Source organism: Struthio camelus, chromosome 3 (genome assembly GCF_040807025.1).
Source record: "Struthio camelus isolate bStrCam1 chromosome 3, bStrCam1.hap1, whole genome shotgun sequence".
In the NCBI taxonomy this organism is placed as follows: domain Eukaryota; kingdom Metazoa; phylum Chordata; class Aves; order Struthioniformes; family Struthionidae; genus Struthio; species Struthio camelus.
The window spans coordinates 145,879,766-145,904,458 of record NC_090944.1 but is presented as its reverse complement, the minus strand read 5'-3'; the positions used below and the strand labels follow the sequence as shown (position 1 = coordinate 145,904,458).

The following is a 24,693-nucleotide window of genomic DNA, read 5'->3' as shown; positions in this document are numbered from 1 at the left end:
CGATGGCTGGGCTTTCACTGCTTGCCCTCCTCTTTCATCCTCAGACTTTTAACCACACTCTTACTCAGCCCAGATTTACTTCAACAGTAGCAAGACCCAGGAACAACTAGAGCATGTAAACACATTTCCTAGCTGGAACAAGGAATAGATGACCAGCCTTTTTTTTTTTTTTTTTTTTAGTATATGTGTAAAGGTATGGTTTTTTAAGGTAAAAAATTGAGAGGGGCAGGGTGATCTTTGCTGTTTTGGGGCAGAGGTTGCATCAGCTAGAAAGCCCATGTCCCTCCATGACAGGAGGGATGGCAGGAGCCTTATTCCAAACTAGCCTGTGGTCTAACGGGCACAGAAACTGCTGGCACAGGGGAGGAGGATGTTCACACCTGCGATGAAGCATCGAGGCACTCAGCCGGGTGTCCCCGCAGCAAGGACTGTGTCCCTGCCCAGCCTGCTGGAGAAACAGCGCAGCCGGCTCTGCCGGACTCCTGCCCCTGGCTGGGATCCATGCAGTTGTTGAGTCCAGCTGTCTTGCATTACATCAGCCCTGGTCATAAACTTCCTCTTTATTAGCAGCTGATTTTCCAAGTGCTGATCTGCAGCACAAGGGCACCACTTCACCCTTGCCCATGCCAAACTCCAAAGCTATGGCATTAAGCAAGCCAACAGACAACTATAGTAAGAGTTCCTTCCCTTCTCATTTTCAAGCCTTCTGGGAGCCTTTATTTCATATTCTCAAGCTTGTCTTGGACTACAAACTCATTTTGTTAAATAGAATATTTGTTCCCATTTTACAATTGGTTTTGATGGACTAGACCCAAAGATTGGTGCCTATATTCAAAGATGCAGTACTGCTCTGCAGCAGAGTTTAATTGGGGTGCCGTTTTTGCTTTTGAAATTATTGTAATTATGAATAGATTTTTTTTTAATATGTCCCCCGGTTTCTCCCTTCGAAAGAAAATCTCATGTTTAATGAACTTAATTTTAGATAAAAGGAATTAAAAGAAGAAAATTAAAAATGCATGAAGCTCCTAGATTCATCCAATTACTGTGATGTCCATACAGCAGTGCCAGCATGGATATTACAAAGCAAGCAAAAGCAGAAAATCACGGAGGATCGCCACATGTAAATGCTGTTCTATTCCAAAACGTGCTGAATTAGAAATGTACATTTTATGCATTTCTTTTTATTGATCTGTTGCAGAATAAGATACAGATCAAACATGCCAGCTTGCCCCGAGCAGCATATGTATGCATACCCAGACTGCTCGCTTTCTTTTTTCAAAACCACATTTTGCTCTGTAGTCAAGATATTAGAATACGTATAAGTGGCAGAAGAAGATGGTCTTTGCATTCATTCTGCAACGAAAGCAGCAGCCAAGCTGGTCAGAGGTGGTATCACAGCTGTGGTCTAGGAAGTTTCCAGCAAAACAGAGACACATGGCTGATTCGGCCACTAAGGATTACCACCCAAATACGGTTTTCTTGGAAAGCACAGAGAGAGTCAAAGAAAGATTTTGATTGCCAGCAGCAAGGAATCACAATTGTCTTCATCCTCCCCCCCACCTTCTTGCTTTGCTGGAGAGGGGAGTTGTAGCTAAAACCTCAAGAGATTTGAGGGCTCGGTCAGACCTGAAGAGGAAGAAGGCCCTTGTGAGTGATGGGGACTCTCTTCCTCCCTGCTGCTCAGAGGAGACTGCCAAGCTACAAAAGTTCAAGCAAGCCTGAGTCAAGCTGCAGAGCATGAGCCTTGGAGCAGCAGGCTGACAAAACTCCCCTGAAGTGGATTGCCCGAGAGGAGGGTAAGAGTCAGCTCGGGGCTTCAAGATCCAGCTGCCTCGAGACCATCTCTGGCTATATTTGGGGGGCAGGAGGGAAGGTATAACAAGATCCATTGGTTAAAACTAAAGCTCAACAAATTCATAGAAGAAATGAAGTACAGTTTTAACAGGGTAGTAATAACCACTAGAACAATTTATAGAAGCAGTTGAGAGATATCCATTTTGTGAAGTCAAGTCAATTATTAAACTATTTAAAGAAAACGCACTACAGAAGATCAAAGATCCATCTAGCCTAACACCTCGTTCCCATTAGCCACTGCTAGCAGCTGTTTCAGGAAGGGTATAGGAGACAGTCACCCTTGCCTGGCTAGAGCCTCTCAGCATCTTCTCCTCAGCAGTTTACACCCCAGAGAAGGAATATTCACCTAGATCACGCTGTTAAACAGCTACTGATAGGTTCAAAGATGGGATTAAGCAAATGAATGCAAAAAGAGAACTATTTACACTTTTATAACAATTTAGTCTGGGCAGGTGGCAAAATGGCTTTTGTTCCCCCCCCTCCAAAAAAAAAAAAAAACCAAGGTGCTTTTTCATGAACTCCTACAAACTGAAGCCTATTCATTTTTACTGTAGGTGGAAGTTTTACCCAAGATCAGTCCCTGGAGATGACAGATAAAAGATGGAAGAGTATGCAACAGGCAGTCCTTGCTCCTGAGACTCTCCCAACCAGGTAGCTCAGCCGTTCTGCAAGGCGTATTACCATTCATTTCTGCTAGACTTGTAGTGAGTTCTGCTTCACTGTGCAGCATGAGGACAATACAAAGCAGCTCTGAACGTCTCACCTAAAACATCTACCACTGAGATGCAGCCACTGGATGAACTGCTTGGAGAAGAGAGAGCAGCTTGCTTGCTGAGTGTAGAGCTTCTCAACATGCCATTGGGAGAAACTGCAGCAACCTGACATCCCAGTTATTTCTGACCTCGAATCTGGGCCCATACACTGTATTTACTCAGTGTGATTTGTGCTCAGCATGGGGATCTACTGCCATGCTTAACCCCTCTACAGAAAAACATTTACAAGACTCCTTGGCCAAGCGATGCAGAGCAGTCCAGGTCACCTCTGCGATTCCTGCTGTTTCCTTGTGCTGGTTATTCATGAGCGCACGTTTTTTGCGGTTCCAAGTGCCTGCAATCACGGGAGGGCTGCATTACAATACACTGCGTTGTAAAGTCCCAGCATCACCTGCCAGAGCGGTGCTCTCACAGCATAGCACTGAGGGACCAGCCCAGCACCCCGAGTTATTTGGTAGCACAGGCACACAAGGTCATTCCCCAAATTGGGCCCTAACTCCCTGTACAGCTGCTGCAGTGAGGAAGCCTCCAGCAATGGTATGGGAGCACCTGAAGCAGAGTAGTTAGTAGCCTAAAGCAGATAGTGTGAACGCCCTTTATGTCTGGGCTGGCATAGCCCTAGAAAAGAGCAGCTCTAGAAAATAAGCTGTGAGCAAGCTGAGTAAGCTTAAGTCTGAGGCTTTATTTCCAGCTCCTGACTTAAGAAACAGTCTACCACTTGAAACAAGCAGCAAGTCTTGCATGGTTTCCAGACGAACACACGAGCTAGACTGACTTTTGGGTAGGATTTCAGTGAAGGAGATACAAGTGCATCCCGTCTTCTCCCCTCACTTGCCTGCAGGCAGATATCAGAACCCAGCAGGGCACCAAGTGCTTAGCCCAGGTCCCACGGATGACTTACTGAGCAGGCTGCCACATCAGCTGCTGGCTTTCCCTTGCTTCAACACTCCCCTCTTTTCTCCTTGCTCCTCCAGGCTATCGTCCGTTCCGTTCTTTGCATTTGCTGCACACGCTTTACACTCTTCTTCCTTCAACTTCACTTATAATTTAGTGGTCTTTAGAAGGCATTCCTGGAAATAACTTTGTAAATTTAGTACGAGTACAAAATCCCTTGTATATTATAGTTTGTCAGTGTCATGATGCTTCCTTGGGGAAAGCAAGGCTTAATGTGATTAACACAGCATCTCCATGAACTTTTAAATCATTGGCTATTATAACTGAAGTTAATAAGAGAAAAATCACAAGCAAATGAAATTCTTACTAGTTTTGCAGAAATAAGCAAATAAGGTAATAAGGAAATAAGCAAATAAGGAAATAAGGTAAAGAGTGAGCCTGCTGGTGGCCCAACTGCTGAAAAGCCCAAGAGCCTGAAATTCTCTTAGAGCAGTCCCAGGAAGCAGCTAGGAACATCTCCACTTGTAGACGCAGCTTCAGTGAAAGGCCGCACCTTACATACTGCAATACGCAATCACGAAACGCAAAGCCTTTGTAAACTGGGTGTCCATTAGCCTTAAAACTATTATTTTTCTGTGACCATGATGTTTCAATTATCATTTCTCAGTGGTGGTTGTCAACATCTCTCGTGGCTCTTCGTTTGAATTTGATCGGAGCTTATGGTTCACAAGAAACATTCAGAGAGAAATAAACACATCCAACATAATGCTGTCGCTGCCCAAAAGACGACCATCACAGTGCAGCAGCACCACCTAGGGCTTCCAGTGGCTGGGAGCACTTTCAGTGCAAGTCTCAAGCTGCCAAACTGACAAGCCTTTTTGGACTTTGAGCCCAGGGTATCACTTCCAGATCATTATTGACTGACACCTCAGTTGCAACACCCTGTTCGTCTCTCCTACCTGTTACACAGATGTGGCCTTTGCTGCTGGCACTGTGCCAAAGATGCTCATCGGCTCTGAGCCCCAGTAAGAGACAGAAACGGGATACAACATGGACCGACCCAGCTTCCACTCTGCAAAAGAGGTTGTTCCAAAGACGCCCTCTGCGATGATAATGCTCGGAGACTAGCACTAAATAAGCATCTCGGAGCAGGTGGACATCTAAGGATGCACCTTCATTTATTCCACAAGGGGGAAAAAAAACAAAACAAAACCAACCACACAAATTAGTCTTACTGGGCAGGATTTCCTTCAGATAAGGAGAACTCGGCAGTTAAGAGAAAGCAGATGTACAAGGAGGCTCTGTGTAGTATTGACTAATATTTATAGTCCAAGAAAAATCTAAACACAAAATAAAATGAGCTGTACTATAGAAACAAAAGCACTCTCAACTTGTGCAAAACAATATTGTTTATTTTTCCCCCAAAAGCAAGCAGTGACATCTTAATCATAGAAGTCATCGAATTCATCTGCTTCTGTATTGTGAGTCTGTGGACGCAGAGCAGCCTCAATCTCAGAGTTGCTGTCATCAGATTCGCCCCAGAAAGCTGAAGGTGAAGAAAAAAATTTATCAAAATCTTCTTTATGTTTATATCACTGCACAGACATTATCATTTTACAGCTCTTTCGTGGTACCTGGACAACCTGGCTTCAAGCTAGAGAACATGAGTATTTAAAAATGTGCAAGACATAGGTGTACATTTCCAATATGTGTTGTCAACAGCTCTTGGCCTCTTAATTGAATTGTTTGTGGAGAAACGGCGCATTCATTTAAAAGTCTCACTTCATTGTTTCTCAAGGTAGTTTGACAGAACATTTCCACTCCAAACAATTTACTTGACCATCTGCTGCCTGAATTACAGCTTTGTCTATTATGTTCCACTTTCTCCCTCTACTTGACCCTGAGGTGAAGTCACAGTCAGACTATGACATCACAGAGTTGGCAAAAAAGTGGCAGTGACGTCACAATTGACAAATGACCACTTTGTGACAGGATCAAATACAGGCAGAACTGATTTAAGAGAATTGCGTGGTTGTAACAAACAACTCGGGTAATTAATGAGCAATTTCACTGAAATGAACAGAACTGCCTTTTAATTTTGAACGCCCGAGAGATCCCTCCAAATGCAAACTAATTTGACCTGCGAGGAAAAATGAGGAACGTGACGATATGCAGCGCTCTTCGAGATGAAGGCCCGGTGAAATCGTTCAGGTGTAAAGGTTGCCTGCTCAACTATCCAGTAACTGCTGGTTTTCCCTTTTCCTTTGATTTAACAGGACGTTCCTTTTCCGTCCCACAAAAGATGTGGCTTCACCCCAGGAGGACTGCCTGGGAGTGCTGCTGAGAAGTGGCAGAGCTAGGCTCAGCATTATTAAGACTATGTTTGGATTGAAAACAACGCCTGCGACAGCAACAGAAACATTTGAGAGCTCAGGAAAGCGGCAGCACAAGCAGGAGAGGCATTCACACGCTTAAATGCTCCTTTCCGCTTTGGAAGGCAGAGCCTGGACTGGCAGCTCCCCAGCAGGAGTAATGGGGAAGGGCAGCGGGACGCTGCCTTAACGCACGCTTCTCCCTCTCCCTGCCACGAAGAAGCCCCTCTGCAGATCCACGAACGCATCCTCCTCCCTCTTGACCCACTGTGGAAAATGGTACAAGCTAGAGAAAGTCAAGCCTATATAGTTACTTCCACAGCTGTACTTTCTGCCTGTTTCTAACCATTTTCAGAGGGTTGTCGTTTGTCCAAAGTTAGCACTAACAGCCACGATGCCTGAATGAGGCATAAGACTGGAAACAGGGATTCAGACAGCAGGAGAAAGGAAAGCTATCTTACCTCACATAGAAATTTCAGCTCACATTCGACTGAAACACCATTCATGTATTTAGTGCTTTTGATGACAAAAGCTATATAAATATCTTATCTACAAAAGCAGCAGTTGCATCCTTTGTCAGGCATCCCTGGGACGCAGGTCTGAGCTCTGCCCCGCTCTGCCGGCCAGAGCGGCAAACTGCACCCTTGGCTAGTTCCCAGCCTGAACACGCTGAAAGGGAACGAACATGCCGAAAGGCTCCAAAAGAGCAAACTCCCTGCTGAAGAAATCAAGGGGCTAGTGATGTGACAGAGGCCTTTCAAATGGCATCAAAGCAGCCATCATTAAGTCATCATCCTTAAGTCAGCTCAGATTTCAAACTTCTAAAGTATGTTCAGTACCATTCAGGTCTAGAGAGTTGCTAAAGCTGAGCTCCCGGCAGAAAATTCCTTGGTCCCAGTGCTCACTTCACTTACAGGAGGCTCGATAAGAGGTAACTTCAGACACCACTGGACATTATGGTGCTTAATGAAAGTAAGTGCAGAGGAGAATTAAAGCATGCACGGCCCAAGCATTAACTAAATAGAAGGCCCTGCGTGCTCATTTAAAAAAATGTGTTCCAGACACATGCATACGTATATATGCAGATCCCTTTATGTGCCTACCTAGTGTAACCATGCAAACACTTTGCTCCTGCCCACACCTACTTCTGCTTCCCATATTTCAGAGGTAAGATTAAAAAAAAAAAAAAACCTTCAGATTCATCCTTCACTAGGTTTTCTCCTACTACTCATTCACTACTATTTGATTTAAACTCTGAAGCACAAAGCTCACTACTCCTCCCAAAACATGTGCTATAAATCAAGTCATCTCTGGTTCCGAATCATCACCTTTTGGGCTGCTCCTGTGTCGAGACATAGGAGGTCCAGGCTTTCCCATCTCTTTACACTCCTATTTTATTCAGTTTTATAACATTCTTCTCAGAGATGATCTACAACATAAGTTACACTTAGACATCAGCTTTACATAGCGAAACCTTTATGTCTCACCTTTGGATTGTATAGCAGCTACCGTTCCCCTCCTGCTTTCAGTTCTGCAAAATAGGAGAAGTGAAAAATGTTCAGCGGAATGTCACAACATTAAAAGAATTCACTTTTTTTTTTTTTTAAAGTCATCTCATGGTTTTAAAAAAGCACTAAAGTTTAGTAATGGCATTTTTGGGTTTTTTTAATAACTACTCTCCTTGAGGGTCTTTTTCACTTTTGTGTTTTCTAAGCAACAGGGACATTAGTCCAGAGGTTCAGGCAGTGTCAGCTAGAATGACTTCACGAACAGTGCCAATTTACACGGGTAGTGAAGTAAGGTTACAAAGGATTGGAGCTTCATGCATCTTTTGCACCCTTTGAAATCTGCCAAGAAAGTAAAGAAAAACCCCCTGAACAAATAAAAATAACATTCCCCTCCACCACCGGTGCTCACTGAACTTCCTTATTTCCATTCCTGCCAGTGCACTCCTACAACTTAGCTCCTGGGTTCCCACAGCATCATCCATGTCCCTATGTAAATGTGCAGCCTCCCAGCTGCCTTTGATCTACCTTGATGTATATGCAGTTGCAATTCTGTTCTGTTAAATGACTGCTCTTGTGTCTAGAGCATCACAGACCCTTTTGAATCTCTCAAACAAGCTGGAATCATTTTGATCTTTTGTGTGTAGCATGTGTATTGTGTTGGCGCTGTGAAATAATCACATAGGGGCAACGATGTAGGAGAATTAACTGTTATATTAACAATCCTGCAATAAGCTCTAGAAATAAAGCTTCAGCTGATTTTAATAAGGAAGATCAAATAGGAGATATTTGTGATACTACTGTGCGAACTAGCAAAATACAGGCAAATGTCAACTTGCAATTTGAAATCTTTGCCACAGTCAAAATAGAACTCAATGGGCTGTCCAAAATTTCATATGATTAAGGGCTGCATTTCATTTAGAGACACGGCAGCTAATACATGATGGTGCAAAGCAGGGAATCACAAATTTTCTAACTATATCACAGAGGCATTTACGAAGGAGAGGAGAAAATACGGAGATGATTCACAGCTTGTCTTACACCACTGTGTTCGTAAGAACTCGTCATTTACAGCCGGAAAGCTAAACTTAAAGCTGGAGAAAGTGTCAGTACGTTACAGCTACCCCTGCTGCAGGAACTTTTCCTCTCAAGACAAAGGTATCATACTGTTTCTATCATTTCCTTTTCTTCAAGCTGGGAATGCCACCGCCACACAATCTCCATCTTCACAGATGGACAAAAATTCCCAGAAATAAAATATTAAACATCACAGCCAAAGTTCAGCCAAGATACTAAACTGAGAGTTAAGCACTAGTAACAATTAACAGTACTAGTTAACTATTAACAATGTGATACAGATAAATAATTATGTATTCTTAACATAAACATTTGAAGACTAACACGTGTAAAAGTTATCTGGCATTTTCTTATCAAGCCATCCAAATCCCCTTCAGTTTTATTCAAAGAGAGAAATCCTACACCGCATTGCGCTTCACCTTCTAGCACACGCTCAAATCCCATTTACTCAAAATACTTGCTGAAAATCCTGTTAAGTCAGAGCCTCCAGGTTGAGCCCTGCAAAATGCTGAACACCTTGCTCGCCTTGGTCAGATTTCACGACCCTCAGCATTCCCCACATAGCCTAGACTTAGCCCATAAAATGGGCTTAAGAGGATGCAACTCTGGCTGCAGCATCATTTTTTCCCCTGTGGTGTGAAGTGAGAAACCACTTGTTTCTGAGCTGCATATCGAGAGGTGACTTCTGTGACAGACTGCACAACAACCATTTTATCTTGAAGTATTTCAGGAAAGCAAGATCAGTCAGCTGATAGCTACTGTTTACACTGCCTGCTGCTTCATCTTCCATTATCAAGAAGAAAGGTGCACAGAGTTTCTTTATTCAACCATGGTAGAGGGTCCCTCAAAGTGGCTTTTTGCTCCACTTTTCTCCTTGCTTCAAACCCAAATAAAATGCAAGAGTGTTGATCATTTGGACCCAGAGTCTCTGTTGTGCCCGAGAGGTACCATGCACAACTCGGAGCACAAGGAGGACAGCGGTAGACTGCCCCGGAGCTCAGGTGGCCACGCGGGCGCTTGGCCCCCTCGCACAATGCAAAGCACTGTCGGATCCGGATGAAAGCCAAGGGCCTTGCGGAGAGGTGGTGGGAGACAAGGACCACAAGGAGGCCTAAAAACCTTCCCAGCTTCCCCTCTAACCTCCCATGAGGAAAAAAACAGTCAATGGTGAGAGGAGAGGGGAAAGTGAAGGTTTATACGCTCCCAAATAACATCCATTTGTTGGGGTCATTCTCCCAGGGCTACTCTGCCATAGCGAAGAGCAGAATTCACAAGCAAAATAGCACAGAGCTGCAGTACTGCAAATCCAGAGATGAGCATTAATGCGACAGCACAGCCACCAAAGAATAAGACACACTGAAACGGGTATCAGAAAAGGCTTGGTATGAAAGCTTTGGCATGGAGAGAAAGGCCTGGGGAGAGCTGGCAAAATGGAACTAGGAAATCAGAGACAGGCCAGAACAGAAATAGCAACTCTGCCAAACCACGTCTGGAAAATACTGCCAGACAGCTTTGTAACACTGGATAAAATTAAGTTACATCTGAAGTGTTAGTCAAGGCTGATGAGATGCAAAAGAGCCCTCTACACTGCAGAAGGTTCATATTCCGAAATCAACAAATTCAATCATGCAGGCTATCGTCCGAGTACACAATAACCACACAAACCTCCGGGGAGGTATTTTAGGAGTACAGATGAAGTAACACAAGTTTCACTGCCTTGACTAATCCCCCTTACTGACCCTTCGATATCCATTTATACACTGGCTTCTTCCCTAAAATAATTACAAACTGAACCCAGGCTCTAACAAAGAAAAAACCCAAACCAGTTTAACTTCAAAGGGCCTTTTAATCTCTCCTTTACTCTGATGAAACAGGCTTTTTCTGTTCGAGACACTGCAACAATAAGAAATGAATAAGCTCCCAGAAAATATTTTCCTCTATAAAGAAAATTCATATTAAGAGGTAAATACTAGGCAAAAAAAAGCCAAGTTAAAAGAGGTGGCTCACAGAAAAACAGAAAATGTTTACTTCACCATGGATATCTTTTTGCTAAAGAACTTGTTGAACTTCTGTCTTTATTGTCAAGTGAAAACAAAACCAAAAAACATATTTTATCAGAAAAGCAAGCAAACTAACAAAAAAGCATGGAAGCGTCAAGAACGCTGATACTCTAATACTGAAGTGCACCGCGAAGTGTACTGGCTAATCTTGTCAAAGAGCTTGAAGTCTGTGCGCCTCTATCTTGCAAAAGCGTCGTTGAGGCAGCACAACGCAGAAAAACAGAAGATTTCATTTTCACCAGGCAGTTCCTAGTAACCCCCAGTCAAAGCAGTGAGGAAGTTGCTCCCTAACTGTAGGCGCAAAGGCAAAACTGCAGCTTCTTTAAAAAAAAAAAAAAAAAGTTTTCAAAAATATCTGAAAGCCTTTCGGTAATAAGCAAGCCATGCCACTTCATGCCAATGCCTCTGTAGTGACAACAGCTCGGTTTGACATACCCCTAGGTGATAATGTGCTTTCCCGCAAATTATTGTGGAAGCCTGACGGCACCTGGGCTATTATTTTCTGCTGATAGTTTGTTACAAAGCAGCATCCTGTAAGTATTCCCCACCCTGTAAATTCAGTAAAAAAAAAAAAAAAAAAAAAAAACCTCTTCATCATGGCATCATTTCTCAAAAAGTAAGAAAAATGAACTCAAGAGAGGTCAAAACTTGGGGATTGCTCCATTTATAACACGAGTCTCACTTCTCATCGATTTTAGTTAAATTTAATATTATTACTTTACTGCTAAGTACTTATACTGCAAATATGATCACTTATTTTAGCATGCAAAGATCTGTAATAAAAAGAAAACTACTTAAAAGCAATTTTTTAGGTACCACCTGGAAATAAAAATATTCTTGACTAGAGAAGCTGATATACAAAGACTGAAATTCCTGCCGTACCACAGATCCCAAGATAAAAGTAGGTAGGAAGAGCACAGGGTAGAGCTGCAAAAATAAAATAATACCACCTCTACTTCATCTTTACCATAAAGGCAAAGTATGCATTTCAAAATTTTGAAGAGGACATCGCCTGAAAGTATCGCTTCCTCTAAAAAGCCAAACCTGCACATATTTCTATTCCAGAGACAAAACCAAAAGATAGAGGAGACTTTCTGTATCACAGACTTCATCATTGCTCCTGACGGGCTACAAGGCCACGAATTTTAGCCTTCGCGCTTAGGGGTAGCTCCATGATCACTGCCCATTGAAACAGTATGAAAACAACTCTCAGCCGTGCCACAGAGCTGGCATAAGCCTGTTTTTATTATTATAATTGTTTTTTTAAAAAAAAACAAGACGAAACAAAACTTCACCTCTCCAGGATGACCGTAGTTAACAGGCAGCAGAACAAAGAGTATTGCTGCTTATAGCTGCATGCCCTGCAGCTTGTCAGTAATTTTCAACTATCATTTGATAGAGTAAATAAAAGACATCAAAACAGATGCATCGTGTTTGTAAGGTCAGAAAAGCACCCCTACGTTCTTAAAGAAGTGGTTTGACAAAAGTACTGCAGAATTATAAAACAAGCAGATATGGACTCATTTATGCATGCATCTCTAGGGATTCTGGAAATACATGATCTAGAACGAATACTCTGAATTCCCTTCACTTTCATTGCTCTAAATCATTATTTAACTTCAAGTGCCCAGTAAATTCATACCCTGAGTATTTGCGCACCCTAACATTTAGCATCTCTTGTTAAAGCTCCAAACAAAATAGGCACTTTTCTCACAATTAAAAAAAAAAAAAAAAACAACACTTGTCTATGTTTAAGAGGTATCAATGTTACAAGGTGGAAGATGCAAGAATACATTTGAGCACTTTTAGTTTAGCAAAGTCTGAGTGCCCCCTGATGGCCAACCTGCTTATTTACATCATGACATAGCAAGGAAAGCACCCTGTTAGGTATAGCCAGTTTACTATTAAATAGTTCCTCTGAGAATAATTAAGAGGATGAATTATAATCCGCAAGCTTTTATTTACATATCATTAAATCTGTATTTGTTAAAGGCAGCTTTTGAGTAAAAAACAGTCTTCAGAGACCGGAACGGATTACTTCCAGAACACAGATTAATCAAAGTTTGAAATACTTTATGCAATGTTTATGTCCTGACAAATTAAAATTTTTATTTGGTTCTCAGCCTATAATACATCTCTAATCTTCAGATTATTCTGAAGTGAGACAGAGCAAACAAGTCAAAGAAAAATAAATTGCTTGCCTCAAAAATACAGAATTATCTAGAAAGCTAGTGACCTCCACTGGCTGAGTCTATTGCTACAGGACTACAAAATGCCACACACATCGTGTTCTGCCTACTCTTTTAGAGAGATTCAGCCCTGACTTATGATACCTTTTCCCCCAACCAATCATATAATTTAACATGCTCTTGTCTTTTGCAAAATGTTAACCGCTTCAAACTAAAATTACATCTCCAGGAGTTTAAGTATTCCCTTGGTAAAGTAAACTAGTCTAGGAAAATAAAAATAGTTTTATACCTAAGGTAGACCAGGACAATATTAGCTGGAGAAGAGGAAGCTCTGGCATGCACCTCTGAACAAAAGGGAACAAGTGGTCTTTACTCAGAGAGCAGCTTCCTATTAAGACTCACTCCTTCGTACATTATGCCTTTCATCCCCACTCAACCACAAAATGATTTTGCTGTAGGAAATACAATAGCAGAAAAAGATTTACATTGAAAGAATCTTTAATAATAAACTGTTGCAGATCTGCCTACTTCCCCATGATTTATAATACAATAAACATCAGATTCTATTAAGTCTCATGCACTGAAGACATGCACTGAAAAACTGAATATGAAAGAACTCAATTCTTCCCATCTCCAGTACCATAATAGTGAAATGAGCATGTATAAATGTGCTAAGAGTATCTCTTTGCATCTTTTATAGCTTGTGTGTATTAATCTGTAAAGCTTATTAAGAAAGTCATTGCTATGCAAAGCAGCACCCAATCTCTTTCTCTTGCTTTTCAACAGAGTGCAGTGTTTAGCCAATAGGACTGGTCCTCTGCCCCTCATTCTGCATTCATAACATGCAACATTTGCACAATGTATCTCTCAAAGGCTGCTGAATAGAAAGCCTTAATACTCATGTAAACAACTGCAAACCAATTACTTAATGAATCAGGCCCACACATAATGAGGTGCCGGACAAAGAGCTATAAATGCATTTTTGCGCCCAAGCCTCTGCTTTAAAGTAAAGCCCAAACTACAGCTGAGGGATTTAACTGGCACATCATAATTATTGTCTCTAGGACATCAGAGGAAGCCATTTTTTTTATTTAGGTCCAGCAGGGTCTTTTTCGAGGTCACTCATCAGCTCAGTGACAAAACGGAGCAAAGAAGAATTTATAAAAAGTACCACAGCAGTACTACACAGTTATGTTTATTCTCAAGTAGTGGGTTTCGAGACCACTTGTAAAAGCAATAAAGCACAAGAAGTGACTGCAGTAAGTGGAATCCTTAAATGTAAGCGTCTAAGAAATTTCATTGCGTCCTGACCACAAATAAGCAGCCACCTGCGTTTTCTATTTCTCATCCTTCTATACTGCTTTTGCTACTTTGTCTCTTTGTAAAGCTGATGTCAAGTGTCCAAATGCAAGTGTTATTAATGAACTTCATGCTTAAAAGATTGCATTATTTCTGAGTCATTTAGGAAAATAGCTTTAAGCCACGTTAAAAGTTTTTTTTGTTGTTGTTTTTAAGTAGCATCACCATGTATCAAAGCAGGAAGCGTGCTTGCTTCCAAGAGCTGAGAGGCGTGAAATTACAAGGCAGAAGGAATGATTTTAAAATCTAGTGAGAATATGAATTTGAAAAGACCAATGAAGACCAAAAATTGCATGTCGTAAGAACTGCGTCTAAAAAAACACGTAAGCTGCCAAACATTATTAGCAAGCAGGGCAGCATCTAATCAATAAAATCCAAGCTTAGAGATTTTTTTTTTCCCCAAATAGCTCATGTGTAATTATACATATTTTACTCAGACACTTAAATTTGCTTATAGAATCACTGCCAAGGGCCCAATCCCTCTCTCACCCAAGTCCAGGACAACAGGAACTGACTAAAATGTATTAACATTTAAAAATTCAACTATAAGAGCACTCTTGCATTTGATAACATTAGGTATTATTAGAACATCATTCTCTGAAAACAAAGTTCTAGAAAAATTTTAAAAAGTGTAAATCCTAGAGACTGTAAGAATTGGTCCTAAACAAAAGCATGCATGCCATTCATCAATATTTTATTAAGGCTTGTCTTTATTCACTGTCCTTGATGAAAGAAAAAGATACCCAATTTTAAGACAAAATATAGAATGAAACCGTTCGGATCTCTTATAAAATTGGAATCGTCTACCATATCAAAACTAACTTTGTCAATAGCAATACAAATTACAGACAAATATTCATGTCCTGTAAGCAGAGAGAAGTAAATTTTTGTCAGAAATACTTTAAAGTATTTTCCTGAATGCCATTAATGGCAGTTGTCAGACAGGGCAGCACATAACAGCAGAACCCACTTACTGTGATGTTTTAATAGGCGTGCAGATAAGAATCTAAAGCCAAGCTAATATTTCATGCGATGGCTGTATTATATCCTATTTTCCACTGCTTCTTGACCACTACCGTTTGATTACTGCTACACGCCAATGAAAAATACAAGGAACACGTAACATAACATTTCTCAAAGACCCAAAAGGAAGTGCTGCAGTTGTTTTAAAAAAAAAAAAAAAGTTTTAAAGGATAAGCGACACCCTTTAGGTAAATGTAAAGCCATTAATTAAACATACTCGATTTGACAGAAGGATAGACAACATGCTATAAATACCCCAGTATCTAATGTTTTACAAAAACTAGAACATGAAAAACATGCATACAGTTATGGCTAGTTTATAGCTCAGATGTATTGAGAAGAAACCCACCACTTTATTTCTTCAAGACTTTACATTTTATGTCTGCCCTTTTCCTGACAACTTCTATTGTCTGGTCTCTAAGTAGCCCTACTGAGAGCAGCTGTACACGCTAATTTGTGGTTCACTGAGATGTCAATTGAGTCTTAAAATGAGAAAACAACAGCTGCAAAACAATACTTGGCTTTGGTGCAAATATTTTCTAAGGTGTACAAAAGTTTAAGTTGCTATATTAGATAAACATAAATATGAACCTTAACCGTAGATGAAGTAAAAAAAGTATTCAGAGTTTCAGTCACTTTCTATTGGCATTTCTCATTCTATTAAAGCAATGCAGTGTTTTAACAAATTTACCTTGAGCTGGGACGACTTCCTTCATTAGATGAAGTACTAGCTTCTGAACTCATTTCTTGCCTTTTCTTTGGTTTAGAACTATTATCACCAATATTCCGCTCTGTTAAGTAAAAATATGAAATATAAATATTCAAACAATACAGCTTTAGCCTTAAATACTTATTTCCACTGATTTCTTTAAGTGAAAACAAACAAATAAAAAAAAAGCATTTCCTATCCCTGCAAACGCATAGTGAAACACATTACAGAGCAACTGTTCAGTGAGGGGTTATTTTGACAGTATTCTGGCAGACTGAACAATAAAATACATCCTCTGTCACAAACACTCAGTGCAATCTAAGAGAGTATTTTAGAAAGCACACAGGTTTTTTGTTTGTGTGTTTAACTGTGTTTTCCTCTTGGAGGTACCTACCGGCATTTTTTAAACAAACTAGGAGGCTTGGCATATACTGCTTGGCCCAGGCGCTCCTCCTAGGAGGAGGCAGAAGCTGGTTGGACCAGACAAACAAGAGAAGTCCTCGGTTTTGGCCCAGAAGCCACAACCCCGTGGCTGTAGGGAACTCTTAAAACCCATTTGCCCCACTTCACCTTTAAGCAAAAGGGGCTCCCCATCAGATTTAACCTTTGCCAAGCTAGGGGGGGAAGTACCTACATGTTTGGATTTTAGCTCTTTTCCAGTCAGCTTTATTTTTATGCTATTTCTAAACAACGGCTGCCCAAACCAGTCTCCAGTCACTAGCAAGCAACACAGTACTGTGATTCTCCAGGAGATGCACGTAATGGCCATGCTCTTGGTGGGGACTTTGATGATGGAGTCCAGGGAGGAACAAACCTCAAGCAATTACAGTATACATGTCAAGATTTTTTTTGTGCACGATTTGGTGAAAATGAGTTAAACACACAGAAAACAAGATGCCCTCGAAATCATTTAGAGTAATCTGATCATGTCTTCTGAAGAGTAAAGTTTTGGTTTTACCTCATTTTAGCAAAAAGAGCAAACATTGAGGTTCTGTTAAGAGTTGTATTGCATCACGTGTCAACTTCAGTCAGCTTCAAGCAAAACTTGATTGAGGTTTTTTTTTTTTTTAAATTCCCAAGTTCATTTACTTTTGTTAATTAGAAAATTTTTGTTCTTCCCCTTAAATTTAGCTTATTCTTGGAGTGTTATACTTCTCGATATAATTTGATACATCAATATCATTTTCAACCACTTCCTTTCAGACTGAGTTGCTTTTGAAACACCTATGGAAACACCCAAATATTTCAAAATCTTTTATCTCGGCTTTGTTTCTTCCCCCTCCCCCCCTATATATCTCACTTCTGTACAGATTGATTGAAAAAAATTAAATTCATTCCCTGGAATTGCACAATTGCTCGTATTTGTACTAATTTCCAAACAGAACATGTTTTTAAAGTACAAATGCATCCACTTTAAAAGGCTAGTTTGCACTGCAGATTAGAATCAGGACATTAAAAAAAAGCTTTAGATATGACTGAAATTATAAACAAGCCCTAATTTCTACCAACTTCATTCTAACCCAAAACAATTCAGTGTTTTTATACATCTTGGACACTTCTACTTTATATCTCAACATGCACTTTACCAATCAATTTCAGCAGATACACACCATTCTCTTCTTACGTTTCAGATGCACAAATTCTGCTTGGCGTGTCAGGCACTTCCAACAAAAAGGTCAAACAAAAACAACAACAACAACAACAACAAACTTACACAGATAAGAGCTAAAGCACAGGATTTCCAGTGGCGGCAGCATGCCGCTTTGTGGAACAGTCTGTCCACTTTCAAAAGAATGGCAAAACCCAAGACAAGCAACAGAAAACTTGCCTGTGATGTACACATGCAGAGAAGCAGAGACCTGCAGATCAAAGGAGGACTTCCTGGAGGCAAGACTGAAAGTAGCTCAGAATCGCAGACTGAAGGATATGGGATATGGGGAAACCAGTGACCGTAAAAAAAGAATTATGTTCATGCTTACTCGTACATTACATTGAATGAGAAAGTAAATAAAAAAAAAAGTTAATTCAATCTAATCAAGTCAGAACTCCAAAGTACTACTTTTGTATAAGGCATATTAAGAAATCTCCACTTCAACTTTAAAACACTTAACATAAGTATATTTTCCAGGGCTCCTAAGGTGCCATTTCAAAGAACATTGCACAATGCAGTGGAGATTATATGCTTACTTCTTGTCTTGGTAAAGAGCAGAGTTTTATTTCAAGAGAGCATGCCTCTTCAGCTCAAGAAGGTCTTGTGCAGAGAGAGTTCTGCCTAGCTAACAAAACACCACTGGCAGTAGACCATGCAAAAATTCAAAACGCAGTTACGCGTGCTCCTCAGACTTGGCTCCCCATTCCACATGCAGGGCTCTGACACGCTAACGGCATCCGTCTCACGTCAAGAAGAATGTGAAGCAAACGGCAGCCAAACAAGACATGCCAGTCTAATCACCTTTCCCATTTCAGGCCCTGCAAATGCACAGGGACATGCCCACTTAGTTACATTCTGTTAATGAACTGAAAAGGGTTTTTTTTCCTCCTTTCCAGCTACAACAAGTAGAAAAATTTCCAGAAAAATTAATAATTTCAGAGGGTGTTAGAACCCTGTTAAGTAATTGAATCCAACATGTGCTTTTCAAACGCTTCCATTTCAGGCAAAGCCTGGGAACAGCACCCTGAATAGGGAGCCTACATTTAGCTTGCTGAGGATAAGATCCTTTAGCTAAGACTGCCTTAGTAATCTCCAAAAGGAAGATGAACATCTAGGTATGTTTGAAAGCATTTTAAAGCCATAAAGAAGACAGATGTGTAACAAATCTGCAGTGTTTGTATCTCTCTAGGGGAGATAAGATCTCTCCCTATCCTTTATCCTTCCCCCGACTTTTTCCTCCTCCTAAAGGAAGGAGGAAGAGACATCCTCTGCTAGCTGTCTTGGTCCCTCCAAATCTCACTTGGCGAGCCCTTTGCTTGTTTCCTCCTTTGACATGGGATGTTCCCACAGAATGTCCACCTGTAGCTCATTTTATTATGACTTTTGCAGCTCATTTTATTATGACTTCTGCAACTGAAGTGCATCTACAAACTCATGCAAATGCCATGTGTGCACAAGCAATTCAGACATGCTTCTTCACTTGGATGTGCTTTCCTCCTAGCTGTCCTTCTTCCTCACTGATCTCCTTGATGAGAACTCCAGAGGGTCAAAAACGAAGCCCTGTTCTTTTCTTGTTCAAGCCTTCTCTGTTAGTCCTCTTCCCAAATTTTCTCCGTTACTCTTCCTGTCATTCAGGGCAGTAACATGGAGCCTATTGTTGGTCCAAACATACCAGCCACTCCTTTCCAGCTGGCACTTCAGAAATGCAATTCTCCGCCATGCCTACTGTAACTCAAGCCAGGCCATTATCGTCTTGCAGCTTTTCTTACTGCTTCTGCACACAGAGCAGCCTCAAAAGACCATTCACTCATGCTTTTTGTGCTTTTACTGGGTCCCCATCCTTCCATCAAACAGTAACAGAAACTACTTGTTCTTCACCTTTAAGACCCTTCACAGCCCAGCTTTGCCCTACCTGTCAATTATAATCCAATACTAGGCTATCAATCCACGCTTCTGCCTTAGTTATACCAGACTTCCGTGCCAATTAGTCCAATCATTTCCTTCAAGCATCTTTGTACTTACTTACTACATTCCCTACATAAATGAGAGCTCCTTCTAAGAACTCTTAAATCCACCAGCTTACCTTGCTTTAAAGTCTTCCTTGACAATTAATTTGGACTGTGATGCCTATGAAACATTTGACAATGAGTAAGTAGTTGATGTGCCGTGACTTGCTTCTTCGTACGCTGAACAATCATCTTGCTCTTACCTCATTTTACCCCACTCACTTGTTGAACCCACATGCCTTTAACAATACGTCCATACTATCAGTTAGTGGAAAAGAACAGTCTTAATTACATCCATACAGTACTTACAACAAAAATAACCCAAATTTCTTGTACTGCAATACTTCACCATTGTGACAAAACACAAGCAATCTGTGCAACATACAGGGCAGAAAATAGAAGATATGCTACAGTATTAGGGGAGAAAATCCTCAAGTACTGTTCTCCATTTCTGCTAGAACGTTGTCCCACAGAACCGTTAGGTAAATTAAAATACGTTCCTTCATAAAACAGATCACATTCAAGTCCACAGATAAACTACTAAGTTCAAAAAGGCACCTTTTTGTCTGGGGGGGGTGGGGATTCCCCCCTCTTTTTTTTTTTTTTTTTTTTTTTTTTTTTGCTAGAAACATCTAGCTCACTATAGTATAAAGACCAAGTGCATATTTACTCCCCTAAGCTTGGGAAGGTAAGATACATACTGTGTTTAAACAAACGTTTTCTCCCGAGTACAGAACAGAAAATGATAGCTTAGCAAAAGAGATAGCAAGTGGAGAAAAGGTGAAAAGAAGATTGGTTTAGAGCACAACAACATGCCAGCTGAAACACTAGGTTAAAACTATTGTCCACCCCACAGATATAACTCCAGCATAAAACAATCACATGCAAAAGCAGAAGCTAAGGGACACAGAATTCTGTCTGTGACAGCTCTGCTTGAAAGCAGTAGTTTGACTGCTGTCTTGTACCTCCTTAGCCATGCATAAGCTCGCTATAAACACCTCTCTCTTCCAGTTTGAGCTCAGAAAGCTGCTGCTGTGAGTTTGTGTTGATAGTACAATTTATCTTCTAAGGCATTGCAACAGTTGCCTCTATATACAGCCTAACACCAAAGTCAGGAATATCAGCTAAATCCCCTGGATTTAGCTAAGCTCAGTGATGAGAGGTTTGCTTTTTGGCACTACTTAGCAGCTGTAACAAACTAGCAATGAGAAATGAAGTTTATTTTGATATTCTCTTTTCTAAGCTGTTTTTTTTTTTTTTTTTTTTTTTTTTTAAAAAGGCAGTACCCTAGTGATATATCGATCATTAATTCTGGGAAGAGAGAAAGGTGAGCAAAATGCAAAAGTGTCTTCTGAAAACCCTGATCTCACATTCCAGCAACCTGAAACCAGCCATCCCTTGTCCTCTCGACAACCTCACGCCTTATTTTCGTTAGCCACCTTAGAAGCTATTTAGGTTCATAACTTGCCGTTCTGATGCTGCTCTGCTCTATACTGGAAGGCCTAGGTGACCACATTTTAGCCTAAGTCAATTACCCAGCCTTCATCTGAACGTTCAAAAACGTATTTCATACTACTAGGTGGCATTTGCCCACAAATTCTAATACATTTTCATGTAAACTTGGATGTCTGTTAACATGGTATCTCAAATATTTAGTTCGTAGCATGCCCAAAAACAGAGAGGCTCAAGTTCTTCGGAAAAAGCATAGCTTAAAAGATTTCTTTCAGTTAGTTTCAAAGACATATTTTGGAACTTCACAGCTCCACACTTAAAAATATGGTATTTTACAAGAGTACTAACTTAGTCTGAATGGCCTACACACACTGCTGAGACACAGCTAAAAAAGCTTGATAAAACTCGATCTTTAAATTCAAATTAGGTTGCTAATAATGAAAAGTAAAGTTCTTAATCTGGTTGTTCAAACAATATTACAGCAGGATGGAAACTTCTGTCACAGATGACATAGCCCTCCTCTCATCTTTCTTCCTATGTATTGTTCCCTCCATTTAGAATTAGCAAAGGATCTGAGATACCAAAAATTAATTAAAAACCCTCCACATTTTCAACTTTGAAATAATTGTGAAAGCTGCTTTGACCCATGCAGACTTAACATCAGCTTTAACAATGTTCTGAACAAAATAGGTTTAGTTTTCTTCATTAACCACCAATTCCAGGAAAAAAAGAAAAATCCCACTGACAAAATGAATCATAATTATTTTGTTCTGTTGAGCAGTTAAAATGATCTTTGCCCCAGAACATACTGTACCAGTAACAAACTGGAAAGATTTATTCTCCATGTGTTCTCTATGGCTTAGGTTCCATTGTCTATTAATTTTATCACTGAGTTGTTTGACTATAAAAGTGATGTGATATCTCTTCATTTGCAGAAAATTATAAGAAAGCTCTTGGCCTCATACTTGCAACATTTAAATCATTAATTATCTTTCTCAGAGATAGAAAAATTCCACACTTTCTAAACATCAAAAACATTTATATATCTATTGCACATAAAAACCTTGACTGCAATTAGAGTCCCAGGGAATAAATAGCCAGACACCAAATTGTGTTTCTACAAACATTCTCTAAGTGTTTGACTCAGCATGTCTGTAAATGGAAAAGGTGTGAATATTTTAGAAGGCTGCTCTTTTTTAAAATACAGACTGGGTAAACAGAAATAGCTCTGCATTAATCACAGAGCTCACGTACAGCCCAAACATTTCATAGGTCAAAGATCTCTTAAGAAATAGAAGTAGTAGGTCCTGCTCTACCGAGAGAGAAACGAGAGTATTTTGTAGCATAAGGCAGAGAAGCGGTGAAACAGGAGAACGCAGGGTTCTGCTCCAGAGAGCAGAGCAGTTTGTGCTCCAGCAGCTACAGTCTCTTCTTTTTCCTTTCAGTCTGCCTCCTCAAATTTGACCTTTGTTGCTCTGTCATCATCAGTCTATAACACTCTTCTTTCCAAAAATCTCATGCCTTGCACAAGGGACATTCTCTAAAGTTCAAGCTTCTGCTGCAGGATATTACAGCATCTCAAAAAAAAAAAAAGAGACACCTGTAGTATATTTAAAACATCAACACAAAATATTTTTTCCTGAACTCCATTTTCAAAGTAACAGAAATGGTCTGGATAAACTTAGCACTGTATATACATAAGTATCTGAAAGAGAAAGAACTATACAGAAGGACAATGTTGATAAAAACAACACTAACACAAGAAGAGATACAGACAAAACAAGAAAGATTGAAAATTAGAAGACATTTTCCACCACTGGAGACGTGGATTCTGAGTAGCCTCCTGAAGCAGTAAGGCCAAACTTCTAACTAATAAGGGAGATTTTTAAAGATGCAATTTGTAAGCCTGAAAAGAGAAACGTAGACTATGTCTGTCTTTGGTAACACATCTTGGATTTTAGGAAGAAAGCAGCATCCACCAGCCCTTACCTCTTGATGATAAAATGACACCTAGGAGCTATAAATTGCTATCGTTCATTATTTCTGATAACAGTAAATAATTCATATGCAAACAAAAGGTCAGGTTGGAGGGAAAAAGATACCAGTGTCTCTGCAAACTCAACTGAAATATTTATCTGCATCCTTCTCTGGTATCCAAATAAGAATCTACCCACAAAGCAACTTTGCTTTTTCTGTGTACTTTTATCAACAATAAGATAGTTAGCAGCTTGGATTGTTCAACTGTTGCTATTCTTCAAAGTTAATAACACTCTGAATGGAATATTATCAGGCTCAACTGAACCTGCAAGCCCTGTGTTTTTACTGTTACCTTGGCAATATTTACATTGTATAGCATTCAAGAGTCCTGTTAGGTGTGGGTTCCCATACTTCTAGGTATTGAACCAAAATAAAAACCAACAATAGCCCCTGCCCAGCAGAACTTTAAATCTGAATAACCTCCCCTACCACAATAATACTAATTACCGCACTTGCTGATAATCTTCAAAGAGCTATCAAGGATTAAAACAGTACGGGGAATTAGCTACCATGGCACTGCCGGAACACAAACAGCAACTATGCACACCTCTATCATGTGACCAGAGCTTTAAGTGATAGCACTTAGACAGCCTTTTATAAGCACTGATTTCTCTTACTATAAAATAAAACTCACATACAGAGAAAGGAGAGATGCTAGCTGCAAATCTGATGGAAGGATGTGCTCTTTGGAGAGCAAAGAGATGAAAAAAGTCTCAAAATTAAAACCTGAACAGAATACCACCATAAGCAATATTCAGAAGTTGGTCAATACCCAACAAATACCCTTTTTTTTTTTTTTTAAAGGAGAGATAAGAAAAAAAGATAAAATACTTACAAGAGACCAACACGTAATGCTGTTCTCTCAGGAGGAGAAACTTCCGATGACCGGTCAAACTGGGAAATACCGAAGCAGTAGTATTTGAAAGTAATCTAGTGAGAATACTTTCAAAAGCTGCTGCCTCAGTTAGAAGACCGAACAAGAATTCTCAGCCATAAGTCATAACTATGAAACACTTAGAGCTCTTTCTCAAACTTAAAGTTGAGCAACAGAGTATCACCTGCAGGAGTATGTAATCTAAATTATTCAAATTTAAATAAAATATGCAATATTAAACTTTCCCATTGTAGTTCTGTCAGATCACAACAGCTATCAGCCATTTACAGGTGAACTTTTCCATAACAGCACTTTCTAATGGATTGATATCAAATGAAGCAAAAAGTTGGGTAGATCTATTAATGCCTTTATTAGTCCACTCCAAGTGGAACCTCAAGAACCTTTTAACTTCAAGTGCAAAGGAGGACCTCACCAGGAAGTATGTGTGGGTGTGGGAAAAACGTTGGCAGGGTTATTGGCTCATTAAAGGGGATCTAAAAAGGAAAATAGAATTGGATTTGTACCCTTTCATGTTTCTTTATGATATATAAAGAAGGACTAATTTTCTTTCTTCTTAAGAGTTTTTTTTTTTCCTGCTTATCTCTACATTAGAGATCTGGAAAGTAGATGGAATGTGATATTCTGGAAGCTGTGAAAGTGAAGCCTGATGAGCCTCTACTCAGGATGCCACTTCTATTCAAATGCTTTATAGCTTTAGCATCTGTTCAAGTCAAAGACACAAGCAAAGGGTAAAGAGAGATTCTATTTTGTTAAAGTTTTAACAAACCTGCCCCTTCAATAATCAGCCGTTCCTACTTAAGAGACAGCAAAACCCAGCAAAACCAAGCAGTTATCCAG

General features: G+C 40.1%; 1 protein-coding gene across 8 annotated transcripts in view; it reads right to left on the bottom strand.

Moving 5' to 3' along the window:
* Positions 1-4,754: 4,754 nt before the first annotated feature.
* Positions 4,755-24,693, bottom strand: part of KIZ (kizuna centrosomal protein) — a 72,078-nt gene continuing 52,139 nt past the window's right edge. For 4 of the 8 annotated variants that reach the window (XM_068940783.1, XM_068940784.1, XM_068940788.1 and 1 more), the window contains 3 exons: positions 15,798-15,897; positions 7,381-7,424; positions 4,898-5,067 (listed from right to left, as the gene is read on the bottom strand). In XM_068940783.1, the coding sequence (XP_068796884.1) occupies positions 4,964-5,067; positions 7,381-7,424; positions 15,798-15,897 (248 nt within the window). In that variant the 3' untranslated portion in view covers positions 4,898-4,963. Of the gene's footprint in view, positions 5,068-7,380; positions 7,425-15,797; positions 15,898-21,947; positions 22,502-24,693 lie in introns of those variants that run through there. The other 4 variants (XM_068940785.1, XR_011140607.1, XM_068940787.1 and 1 more) reach the window with 4 other exon arrangements.